At 43.6% G+C, this 13,173-nt stretch overlaps 1 protein-coding gene across 1 annotated transcript in view; it reads right to left on the bottom strand.

Annotated features, from left to right (window-relative positions):
- Nucleotides 1-8,789, bottom strand: part of LOC136958485 (cadherin-2-like) — a 61,323-nt gene extending 52,534 nt beyond the window's left edge. The window contains exons 1-2 of the mRNA XM_067252428.1: nucleotides 8,733-8,789; nucleotides 6,707-6,815 (exon numbers count right to left, since the gene is read on the bottom strand). Of these exons, the coding sequence (XP_067108529.1) occupies nucleotides 6,707-6,815; nucleotides 8,733-8,789 (166 nt within the window). The remainder of the gene's footprint in view (nucleotides 1-6,706; nucleotides 6,816-8,732) is intronic.
- Between the last annotated feature and the right edge of the window lie 4,384 nt (nucleotides 8,790-13,173).

Raw genomic sequence — 13,173 nt, 5'->3', positions numbered from 1 at the left:
CTCTGGTTTCAATGAAAAGCTGCACTCTCAATTTGCAAATGCTGCCATATTAATACATGAATTCCTTTTCAAGTATTCACTTCACTCCTGTGACCCTGTTGACGAGAGTAGGTCCTACTGCGGCACCTTTAGCAAACACTTGTTTACACACGCCTACAAGGGACTCACAGGATCACGCGCGTGTGCCGCCATCGGCCACACCCCGGTCCAAATCTTTCAAGAAGGTGGTTTCGGGATTCAGAGTGTTCTAACACAAACAGAATAATCATGATGGAGAGAAAGCTGAGTGCCTGCAAACAGCTAGCATTTGTTCTCTGTTTGTTTGAATTTTATTTCACGCTTAACGCCGCCTGAGTTGAGGAAGCAATGGAAAATGTAAGGGCTGGCAACTGCACACGAGGCTAGCTAGCATAATGAAGCGAGAGAGAAAAAGTCCAACTGTGGGGGAGTGCATGGGAGGAGGGAACAATGAAAAGGGGGTTTGAATACTGCTCAATCGACTGCCGGGCCAACACTGCAAACAGGGCTGTCTTTGTAAGGATCTAGAGCAGAGATATGGGCTTGTTCACTGAGCTGCCCAAAGTCGCATGCCCTCCACACAAGAGAAAAAAGCAGAGCACTAAAGTCCACAGGCAGGTCCTTTGGTAAAATAAACATTTCACCCCACAGTGTTGATCTATTGTCTGCCAAGTGCAAGCTGGCGTATTTTACCCTCACCGCGGTCTGGAATTTCACTAGTGAAAAATAACACTGGCCCAGCTACATTTATGGAAGCATATGTGCGGAAAGCCGGGTCAATAAGGCTATTTATACCTGACCTCATTACATAGTGGGGTCATGTTATACACTTTCCGGATGTGTTTTATGTTAAATAAAACTCACACTTCCGAATTAGAGTGCAAGGTCCCCCGCAGCACCCAGAGAACAATCAACAAGAAGGATTTCAGCCTCCTCTCACCTTGTGACAGACTACTTACGGGGAAGGATTGTTTTAGAAAACGAAATTAATCTTTTTTCTTCTGACAGTTTTTTAGATTGAAGCGCACACATCCGTTTGGAAAGGCGAGCAGTGCTGGTTCAAGGCTTGAGGGGCCCAGGTGTGGTTCAGATCCAAATAACCAATAAAAGGGCATAACCTTCATATGACTGGGGAACCACTACCCTAGAGAACATGGAGTGAGCCCTCTCTCTGAATCCATTCCCCTCATGAATAGTTATACTACTAGACACAGTGGGAGGCCAAATCCTAAACGGATTTCAAAAAATATACCCATTATAATTGTAAATATAGCGTCAAATGTTTTAGTCAATGACTGGTCATATAATGCTCGATAGGGAGCTATGGCCCTTAGAAATAGCTGGAACTTCCAGAACCCTTTGCCGGCCAAGCACCCCACCAGCACAGAGGGGACGTCTAGGTTGAACAGGCTAATTATATGCCAAGGACAAACACCCACACACACTCACAGGCATAATAGAGAGGCACCTTAACTGCTGGCAAACGTCAGTGTCACACACACTCTCGACCGCCGATAGCAACGGCCGGAGCCGGGGGCTGATATGAGCGATATGAGCAGGGGCGATGAAAAGCCAGGCCGCAATGTCAGCCCTCCACAAAATACTTTTATCTGCATTCAGGAATTTCATTTTCGAGTTCCTGTCTGCTCCCAAACGCGAGTAGACGATGTGCAGGCTACCTGTTTGATAAGGAGGCGCTGGCGAAAAAGGTCAGACATAAATAAAATATGCCCTCTCCTGTCACAATACTGAGTCGGCCCTAAAAAGGACCTATCTACCCTCCCTCACACACACACACACACACACATCCCCTCCCCATCCCCCACCCCATTTGGGCAAATTAGCCACAGATGGGTGCACTTGCTTTAATATGTTAACGCCATTACTTTTTTATTGTTATGATAGAGCCTCGGGACAGGTATAGAGTCTTTGATCATGTGACAGATCTCGGTGGTGTCTGTTTGCCAGCGTACTGACGCCTGTCTCGTATCAGTAGGAGAGAACTGCATCTAAGGTTGGGTATTGAAGTCATATACCACAGAGATCCAATCAGCTGGCACGATATGTGGCGGTTATCTAGGCCATAGTGGCGTGCTCGGGAGAAACCAACAGTGACGGCCCGATGAAAATTTATAGGGTCTCATAACAATAAAGAATAAAGCCGGATTCCTCCCAATGCCGCCGGCGATGCTTTAGCTGGGAATTGGAGCGCAGCCTTCATTACAACGTATTGATCAGTCCAAACAAAGACCCTGGATTTATTGATCCGCTTCCCGAAGAAAAAAAGGGAGACGGAATGAGAAGAGCAATGGACTGGTCCAGCAGGCAGAATCACACTGGAAACGCTGGCTCGGCTTAAAAACAAGGGAGGGGCGACTACCCATCAAACAGTGATGCGTAGTCGTGGGGTTGCCGTTGATGTCCGACTACGACAAAGAGATAAGAGGGCTTGTGTTCCAGGCGGCCGTCCGGCCATGGAGAAGAATAGGAAAGGTCTGTTCCGCTGCACCTCTGGGCTCTCCTCTTCTGGGTGACAGCTCCTCTGAGCTTGCGGTATGGATCTCATCACAGGTCCACTAGGGATCCGACTATCATGGAAGCCTTGTTTGACTACTGAATTATTCAGGGCTTGGCTCAGACATCAGCGCTCACCTCATGCACCTAATAGCATAATTCTCCAACACATATTCCGTATTCGTGCGACCGTGTGCTCGCCAATGTCATAGGCTGAACCCAGAGAGACACACAAAAGGGAAACAATCTCTGTTGATTCTCTGATCGCGTCTCTCTTTATTCACTTCCAACTGGAGCCAAATTAGGGAGTATAATCCCAGTTAATACCTTTCTGCAGTATTTCAGACACAGCATCATGAAGATGAATACAGTGAACGCCTGTCTGTCTCATTCTGCTTGGCCGAGTTCGGACACACACACACACACACACACCCAACACAGCTCCCAGTCCTGGTCAGGGTCTGAGTGTTTCGGCCAGACCCTTCTCTCCTCATGATAGATGTTCCTCAACATAGGTCAGGAAAACACACTGAGAGGTGCTGAGCATCTGCAGCCTCCCCTGGTGAGGGTCGTGACCCCGCTTGGCTGGTCTTCCATTCAGCTGGCGCTAGCGAGGGTTCCCCTCCCCCGCCCTCTTACCCACTCGACCCCCGGTTATGTCTGTTTGCTGAGCACCACTGCCCAATTTACAGGACAGGGTTGAACGGGGTCATGTCTGACCAAACATGAGGGCCTCTCTCTCTCTCTCCGCTTCACCTCTTCAGAGAGCAGTCCCAGCTGTAGTCCCTTACCAGAATCCTGACGCACTCAACGCAAGGAGCCAGAACAACATGCCCAAATGGACTCAGTCAAAATAGAAACAGCCTTTTTCTTTCACCCGGTGTGGTTTTTCATCAAAATTAGGGGCAAACGTTGGTCTCAAATTGTTGACTTATTCACACAGAGCATTGCAACGTCATTATACTTTTAACGAGCAGGTAATGAGAAACCATGTGATTTCTTAAGCCCAAGAGATGTGTTCAGTCAACGTTTCACTACGGCAATACGTGAGCACAGTCGCAGGCCGGGTGAGTCACTCTTTCATCGCCAATCTTGACACTGCTTGTTTAAACCACATTGTAAAATCGGCCAACTGTGTCTCCCAAACCTCAGAAGTCGACACCCCCCCCCCCCCCCAGCCAAGCACAGAGTACCGTGGACACGGTCAGTGAACTGCCGTTAAAAGCACTTTAACCGAGGTTGGAAGGAGAATATAAACACAGTAGTCTTTCATCGCCAGAGCACGCTTAATTGGCAAAAAAACATCTAAGAAGGGCTAGGCAGGGGGTGGAGGGGTGGGGGGGAAAGTAGGATACGAGGGATGGGGGGGTTAAGGTTGGCAGGGTGGCTGCATAAGAGACTGTATTAAGTTCAATTATGCTTTTGGGCTTTTCATTAACCTAGTTTTGGAGAGGGAAGCCTCTCTGCTGAATAATGCTCTGACTGACTCACTTTACCACCCTGCTTAAAAAGGCTTTGTCTACTTCACAGAGCTGTGTTTGTCAGCTTTCTGTAGCCAGTATTATATTAGCCCATGACCCTCACAATAATAGGTTTCAGCCTTTCGACGGGCGAACACACAATGAGTCACTTTCAACTAACAGTAAAACCAAAGCAAACGGGAAATAACGGCATCAAATTCCTCTTATGGCATTCCGGTGACGTGTAATGGACTAGGAAGAAGGAAGCCCATGTTTGGTCTTTTCTCTCTCTTCAGTAAATATTACCAGCTTTGAGAGTCATGCGGGGGCCCCAAAGATCATACAGTGGGAAAACGTCCTAAGTCTGACATGGTTTAAAGTTCACAAACAGAGAGTCTAAGCCTCCTTAACACATCATCGGAGAGGAGGGCATCGTGGATAAATAATTGTTTCGCCTTCTTTTCCTCTCCGCTGCACTGCTAAGCGACGTCGTCGAAACCCACCTGAACGATTCCATTGAAAATCGGCGGCGCGTTCACCAGGCCAGACGATACTTTGACTGTGCGCCCCTCGAAAAGTCATTCCATTGCATTTTTCCAATTATTACTTCTGCTAACTGTGGAGGCATTGATATGTAAAAGGTGCATTTGCTACTGCAGCAGAGGCAGTGCTTTAGCTTCTGTTTAGCAACTGAATATGTCTTTGTCTTACTTCCCTTCACCTTGTGTATTCTGCTCATCTATTACTGGAATCAACATGAGCTCAAGAAGGGTGAGACAACCCTAACCAGAACACCTTCCACAGTCTCTATGGGGCTGGAGCCCAGAATGTGATGGGATCATTTGACTGTTATCTAATACTGCCTTCTGCTAGCGTTACAATCATATTCCAAACTGATATTTTTCAAACTAGAGCAAACCATCCCAGCCCTACTGAGATACCCAGGTTTAACTTCTTCCCTAATAGCTTTCTAAATGAGGACAGGTTCATGCATATGACAATGAGGCTGCTAGATTATTTCTGACATAACACGGAGGGATTTTCTGTTACAATGAGCAGGAACACTCAGGTATGTTGAGGGGAGCAACTGAGGCAAGATTCATTCGATGCCTTTTCATTCATTATTTAAGGCCTTAGGGTGCAATTAAGAAAAGTAATGAAATGCAGGCAGGCATTCTCATGGTGAAACGATGGTGGCATTAGTCAGCGCCTCATGTGGCTTGGAGAGCCTTGAAAGCAGACCCCCGCTCCTGGTCAAAAACAATATCACGGAGCAGCATGGCTGTGAGTGAATTTGCAACCCCCAAAAAACGAACCCACGCACACACACAAACAGGGGGGCTTACACTTTCCACACACTGTGAGACCTTTGTCTTTCAAAACATGCCACAGGAGCCTTTCATTAGGGAAATGGAGTTTCATTAACGTCATCCCACGGTGCTGAGCCCCAGCGAATGACAATGACACAGGAGTAGTCTACTTCTCTGTCCAGAGAAGGGCTCCATAGAGGGCTTGGGGGGGATGGGAGGGGGTGAAGAAAAGAGGAGTTGGGGGGGTGAGTGAGGGGGGGGCAGACAAAAGGGAACCTGATTACCCCTGGTCACGGCTCATCCACAAGCCAACAGAGAGGGAAATCCATCACATAGAAGATCAAACAGGGTCTGGGCAGCAGGTAAGGCCTAGTGAAAGCACCCCCATTTCTGTTCCACCCTTTCCTTTTTTTTCTGTCTATATATTTCTCTCTCTCTTCCTATTGCTCTTTGTCGCTCCTCCTCCATTTCTCTCTGACTCACACTCGGGTGACTGTGACTTTTAGACACACACTGTGAAATCCAACACAAGTGGGAATGTTTTCTGGTCCAAATGACCTCAAGGCTCCAACCGTTCAGATGGCACGTTGGTGACATATTCCTGTTTTATTACCATCTGTGAGTGTCAGCAGTGTTTCAAGTTGCCTTAGTTTCTGCCACTTAACCCTTTCCTAATACCAACAGTGCACAGAGCTGGTTATGTTGTCTGTGATATAATGTCTGATCCAAAATAATAATATGAAAATCATGACTTTGCTCCTTAGCAAATGAAAAACAACTTGTTTTGACATCACAACAGTGGATTTGAATTGTGCATGCACACACCACACAAAAAAGCAGTATCCATTTGTTGCTAGCTGTATGCCTTTTGTGAGATGAAAGTGGAGTGACAATGCAAAATTGAGTTATAAAATGTGGGTTGAGGAACATGTAACCATTCATTCCTTGATACTTCTCAACTGTATCCAGTCAGTATTCCTATACAGATGTACACAAATGCTGCTTAATAACTTCACATTGCTTACTTTAGATCTTTTGGTTTAAAATGTAATTCAGTGTACTAAATATGTAATTAACCAATAAGCTAGACTTTGTATTGCTGTTCTCGTTAAAGCACTAACATTTCAACAATCAGATACAATTGATTTAATCATGTTCCTCCAAAATACTGCTGCGAAAAAAATGTATCCGACACAGGATAAAAAAAATTCTGATTGAGGTTTTATGGCTTTACGAGCCAAACAACATGATTCTCAGCCCACAATACCGCCAAAATAATTGTTAAAACATGTGTTTGAAGCACGTATGGAGTAAAGCACACAAAATCGCACAAAAAAACAAAGCAAAACAGGGAGACACACGCTAACGTCTACGTAACAATGGGAAAATTCATCACAAACTCACCATTGAAGAGGGGCTGTCCCTTCTCTGAAGTTCCTGGCACTGCAGCATTGTACACATCTTCAGAGAAGCCCGGCCTGCATGATGGGGTGCCCCTGCCCTCCACAGCAATCTGGGGGGGAGGGGGGGGGAGAATGAGTCATAAATCACCCATCCAAAATGCACTCTGACTAACTCTGAAACTCCTGGTCACGTTCTCAAGTCCTCACAGTCGCACAAAAGCATCTGTTGTTTTTATAGTTGGGGCCGCAATTAGGATAATGAGGCCAAAAGGGTTAAGCATTAGGCAAAAAGCTTGGCTAGGCAAGAACAAGCTCTATTTGTGCTCAGGAGGGGCCAGGTCCAAGATATGGAGTCGCTATAGCTCTCTGCCAGCCACTCTGATCAGCACACAGCTCTGGACAAAACAGACCACTTTGAAGAGCAAAGACGGAACAGTAAAACAGAAACTAACAGGCTAATGTTGTACAGATGCGACCTTTTCCAGTGTATGAATGTCTGTCTACTAAAATGTGATCCTATTGATTTCTTTCAAAACATACATAACGATAAAGTTTCTTTGGGCACCTATACATGAGTTCCTGACCACTTCACAAAATCAAATTGTCTCTCTTTCTCTCTAGCGGGTGTTCATTGTTGTCATAATCAGTGTTTTATTAATTGGTTATAATCTATTTACATTTATCTTTTAAGAAGGTATTCAATCTTCAACCAAAGACAAACCAAAATAATTTGCTAAAACATTAAAACTGATATTCAGACAAGTTTACACTTTATGCAAAGGGTTTCCTTTACCTTTTTATGCAGGGTGATTAGTGACACATTTATAACGTTGAATGAAAAGTAAGCCCCAACTAAAATGAATTAGCAAAACATATTTGAGTTGCAAAAGATTCACACATTTTATATAAGCATGCAAATTTAATCAGCCATACAGGATGGGCATCCACTCGTGACCCACCTCCCAAATACGTTTAATCCTATTGGAGAGACCCTCAAAAGAATTTGAAATGAGTAGAGTCCCATAGAAAAAGAGCATTGAGGGTAACCATGCCACTTCTTAATCAGCGGAATTTAAATCGAAAATGGTCGATGCGTAGTTCTGCCTTAAGTCTTGCAACCCATCAAAAACAACATCTCGATGCTTTAAAAAGTAAAACTATTTCATATAAAATCACTTTAAATTTAGGATAGCTAGCGTTCAAAATAAACAAAACAACTTGTGACTGAATCACATCACATTATATTACCAGTTAGCCTATGTTTAAAGAGTTTCAAAAGATGATTACTGAAAATAGCGAATGTTCGGGGTTCGTTTTTTTTGCCAGTGAGCAAGTAAATCCCTCGTCTCTGAAGAAAACAGACATGCACCCATTTGACACAACTGATTATTCATTGCTATGCTGTTTTGCACCTTAATTTGGGTATGGGGGTAAAAACATTAGGCTACTCTAACTGTTCCCTTACATACTTTGTGTATTAGAACCCCCCCCCCCCCCCCCCTATTCTGTAAAGTGGATTTGAATGGCTGTTGATAGCCTTACAAGACCGGGATAACAATTGCCTTAGGCTTAGTAATAGCCTAACTTTGTAACAAGGATATTTTGAAATAGCCACCATATATTCTAAACACTACATTGTAACCATGTTGCGTTAAAAACGTACACACATTTTTACATGATGAAATTCCATTGTGACCCTGATAGTTCAGCCTTCACACAAAATAGCCTACAACACCCTAGCCTACAAAAACCGGCATTTTAAAATGTTCTTTTTTTGGAATGACAACAACAATACCATCTCTCGAAGTAACACATTCTCTGTAACAGTGGACATAGCATAAGAGCAAATTTGTAGACAAGTATTGCTAGTAGGTTATCTTTGATGTAACCTATTTTTGAGGACATGCAAGCCAACGGTCAACAGTGTATCGTATTCCGCGGAACATTAGCATCGTCACTAAAAGCAAGCTCTTGAACTGCCCAGTCCTGGGTTACTCAACACAATCGTTTCAGGGACATAAACCTACCTGCAAAACTGCAAAGAGCGCCAACAGAGGCAAACCCCCACCCTTTTGTAAGTACATGGATGTGATTTTTCGCTGTTTATTTCCTCTTGAAGTCCGTGATAAATATCCGTATGTCTGCAGCAGCTTAGATGGCTCGAGCGTTCCCTTACGACAAAGGCAGCAGCGGCAGCAGCGTGTAGCAGCCTCCCCTATCCACTCTCTGCTCTGTTCTGAATTCACCGCCTGGTACTGAGGCTGCTACTCCCACCCCCTCCCATGCAGTCCAATACAAAGAGCCGTTCCGGAATCTCACTGTCTCTCTCTACTGGTCAAAATGCCAAATTCACTGTGAGTTGAAACTAGACATGTTGCCCCTTCCTTGTTATTGTACGACTCCCCTCCTTCCAACAACAATATAATTCTGGTTTTGCACGGGTGACCTGGCAAGACCGTATGTTCATAGTCTGCTTAGTATTAAGAGTCAGATCTTTATGGAACCGTAAATAAAGGAGATGTGTTTTTGCCTACTGCCTATCTAGCTTAGTGCCAGGTCTGGCTGCTTACTATGATGGAAGCCTGAATTTTTTTTACATCCTCCCCCAAATTGTTCCCAGTGCTGAAGGCCCTACCTTAGTTAACACTGACTGATTATATACATCAATGAAAGTAGTTCTTTCAGAATAATTCGAATTTTTGAATTAAACATCCTTCAACCTGCAAGTGTCATATAGATCAGTCTACTGTCTGTGATGTATTACATGTATTACACCTTACATCCTCATGCAAAGCATATATGTAATTTCTCCTTTTACCATTATCTCTGTTACTGTAGGTGATAATGATATCTTGATTTCACTTAGGTAATATCTAAGTGAAATATCTAACACCCCAATGCAGGCAACAAAATCAGTTTATTTTCAACAGAATACTTTTTTTTAAATCACAAGTTGTTTGCGATTCTCACAGCTCATTTTCACTTAAATATCAACCAATCAGCCATGGTTGGTTGCCACCAAACCAACAAGTCATGTCAGTTTTATTCTGTGCTCTCAAGTCATACACATGCCATGATGGAAGAAAGTCAAGAAATTCTTATATGATGCAGGCTGTCAGGAATTGCATTGTTCACCTTGCTATCAGTGGTTTGAGATTAGGCAGTAAATTAGGGGGCCACCCCAGCCTAATCATGAACAAACACGTTGTACGATACCATGATGACTCAGAGTTAAGTGTGCTTTGAGGAGAGCAGGTTGCATATTTGTTTTTTAAAGGGGCTCGCAGTCCACAAGCGAACTGTTCTGTCAGTTGGTCATAATCGTCCATTTACCATTCCATTACACCCAAGCAATGCATCTATATGTATTATACATGTTTGAGTGAATATGTAGTATCCACTCAAATGTCAATGATTATTGTGAGTCAAGTAGGCTACATAGAAGTGGAATGTAGAGACACTTGAAATCTTTTATTCTCTCACCTGTAAATATGATATTCCAATTAGCCTGCAGTACCTGTTGCTTTGTAATAAGATAATAAAATCTCAATTCAATTGACGATATTGACTTAAATACAATCAACCAAAGTGAAGCAACTTGATAGGAAATTAGTTTTCATTAGCATCCAGTATCAATGAAATTCATATTACTGTTTGTTTCTTCTGTATATTGTTTTCTGTGGCTGCCTAGATTTGGTGAGAGATCAAGCTGAATGACCTGTGGATAATTCATATCGTATTTTGTACAAATTGCTCAGTTTATGTAATCTAATCTAATTGGGAGTGGGATCAAAACGCAGTCTCCCTTTGATTAACGCTGTCACCGTTATCTTCTGTCTGTACTCGTCTAGGCAGGGAGGGGTAAGCGTGGGGGAATCCAATTATGACTTGGAGCATTCAATCAAGCAATATCACATTTCATATTTCATAAAGCCATCCTGAGCCCATGAGAACTGTGTGTGAAGCATATTTCTCTTGGGCTGCGAGCCTGTAAAAAAAATAATATATATATATATATATATATATATATATAGAAAAGAGTGTGACGTCAAAACTCCACGCCATCGAAGGATCTGCTATATCACAGATTTCTGCTATATCGCAGTTTCACAAATGCAGGCAGCACCCCCGATGTGTAGCTCGTCAGGGGGTGGGCTGGGGTGGCAGCGTCTGTGTATACAGAGCTCCTGCAGTGCAGAGCTGGCCTCATCTGCCTGTGAGGCTGCTTGTGTGATGCATGCGGCCCTAGTTGCTGACACTGCGATTGACTCTGGTAAGTGCAGGTGTCCGAGGGGCTGGTGGCCCGGGGGAGCCCTTGACTCCAGTGCCATTGCTCTACACTCGCGCTGCCCGGCTGGGCTACCTGCCTGCCTGCCGTGGAGAAGCACAGAACACCGACGGCCTTGGTGGCGCTGGCAGAAAATGGTGTGGTCAGCAGCGTCGTGCATCGCCAGCCCTCTCATCCATTACTTCACGCTGACAGTATGTTGATACAAGCAAGCACAAGCATGCACTTACGAATGCATTTCAATGGACGCCTGCAATGAATGAGGTAGAGTAGGCATGAGTTTGACAAGTGAACGTTCAGTGTCTGAGACCATTGTCGCCGAACTGATGGTAACAGATATCTATCAGACAGTCCCTCATCATTCACTCCAGGTGTTTAACATCTCACCAATCGTGACAAACGTCCTTGCCGCCTGATCGGAACATGTGCTCTGACCTCTTCCTGCCTTTGGCTAATTACATCGTTATCCATTAGCGATGCCTAACATGTCAAAGGTTCCACTGCAACAAATGAGTCAGAGAAGAGGAGCATCCTATCTCTCAAAGCTCTTATCAATTGCAATCAAGCTTCATTGTTATGCACTCAATGGAGGCTCTCTAAGGACTGCGGTAATGCTGTGATTATTTTCATCTCATGCCAAATCGGCTCATTCAGTCTTTTATGCAATACGAACAAAAGAGCCAAATAGAGTTGTGCATGTGTGTCTGATCTCTCTGGCACATATTTTCTGTGGCTTTCAACATTTCCCAGCAACATTGATGCACTGCAAATCTGTCTTGATGCGCGAAGTAATGTATACATATGTTCCAGATTTATATACTGTAGACAAATATACCAAATATATTTTTGTAATTTGAAGGCAATTATGTTTACTGGTGTGCCGGAGGATTTTGATAACACTAGGTAACGTCACAATTGCACACCAAACCACTAAACCATATTGCCCAATCGTCATCTGTTGTACATCATACCACACTTCAATTGAGTGTGTTTCATGGCAGCTCTTCATAAAATATATACAGTATCGACAGAATAGCTCAACACTACAGTCTTGTCTTCAAACAAAATGGAGAGGAGAGTTACTCTGCAGGGTTTAACTTCCCCTCTATAGTAACTTGCAGGCCTTGACTGAAGCCTAATTGAAGTTTAGCTTGGGGCCACATATGGCTGCTGTGTATGTGTGACACTGCGATGTAATAGCGATTGATTAGCTGATTAAACTCAGGGACTCACAGAGATCTAAGAAGAGAGAGAGGCGAGCCATACTCGTCCTTCAGGGTTGAAATAACATCTTGGCTATTGATTTTTAATGGCTCAGCTGGCAAAAAGGGTTTTGTTGACTGTTTTCTCTCTCCTTCAATCATCAATGTGGAATTTGGATAAAGTATTCCCTGTTCAAGTAAGCCTATTTTATACTTTTCCAAGCATCCATTTTCTCTTTCATTCACAAATAACATTAAAATGACAGTTGATTTAGAAAAGAATTATCTGTGATACAGGACCAGTGTAATAAACCAGTCATTTCAGTATATGAGCAATGTATCCTACAAGAATCCAATCTGGTCTTTTCTGTCTGAAAGAGTTTGTGCGAACAGATTATTTTGACTCAGTGCTCTGCAGTGGAGGACATGAGTGGTGGAAAGTATCTGAACAAGTTTCTATTTCTCTCTCCTTCAACTCCAAATGAGAAAATGATGAATGGCTCCAGGACTTCTGAGGTTTGAGAGTGAGTGCCGAAAGTCTTTCTTCTGTGTTAACTCTACGAGACATAAGGTCACACTGTATATCCAACCAAATTCAATTCAATGATCCTAATAGTTTTTGCAATTGCATTGCCATAATGATAAGATTCTTAACTGAATCACATCAACACTGCGAGGAGCAGGGCCAGGGAAATGTACTTCTAACTGTACTCGCTACAAATGACAAAAAGCGATCAATTAACTTGTATAACAGACACTTTGAGTTGGGTTGGCATCCATCGATCGAAGTTCTGCGATTAGTGTTTCCCAACATCCCATCGTAGCTCTTCCTAAGAGCCATAAAGGTTTAAACCTGGTTCAAACACAAAGGTCCTTGAGGACCGGATAAAATATCAATTTCCATCTACAACATTTGCATTGAGTAGGGACTTCGTCCATTTTCAAGTAGTCATCCATCGTCTGCGTTTATGCGCCACC

This window comes from Osmerus mordax, chromosome 16 (assembly GCF_038355195.1).
Source record: "Osmerus mordax isolate fOsmMor3 chromosome 16, fOsmMor3.pri, whole genome shotgun sequence".
NCBI classification, from domain to species: domain Eukaryota; kingdom Metazoa; phylum Chordata; class Actinopteri; order Osmeriformes; family Osmeridae; genus Osmerus; species Osmerus mordax.
The sequence above is the reverse complement of the archived record's forward strand: the minus strand, read 5'-3'. Positions and strand labels throughout refer to the sequence as shown.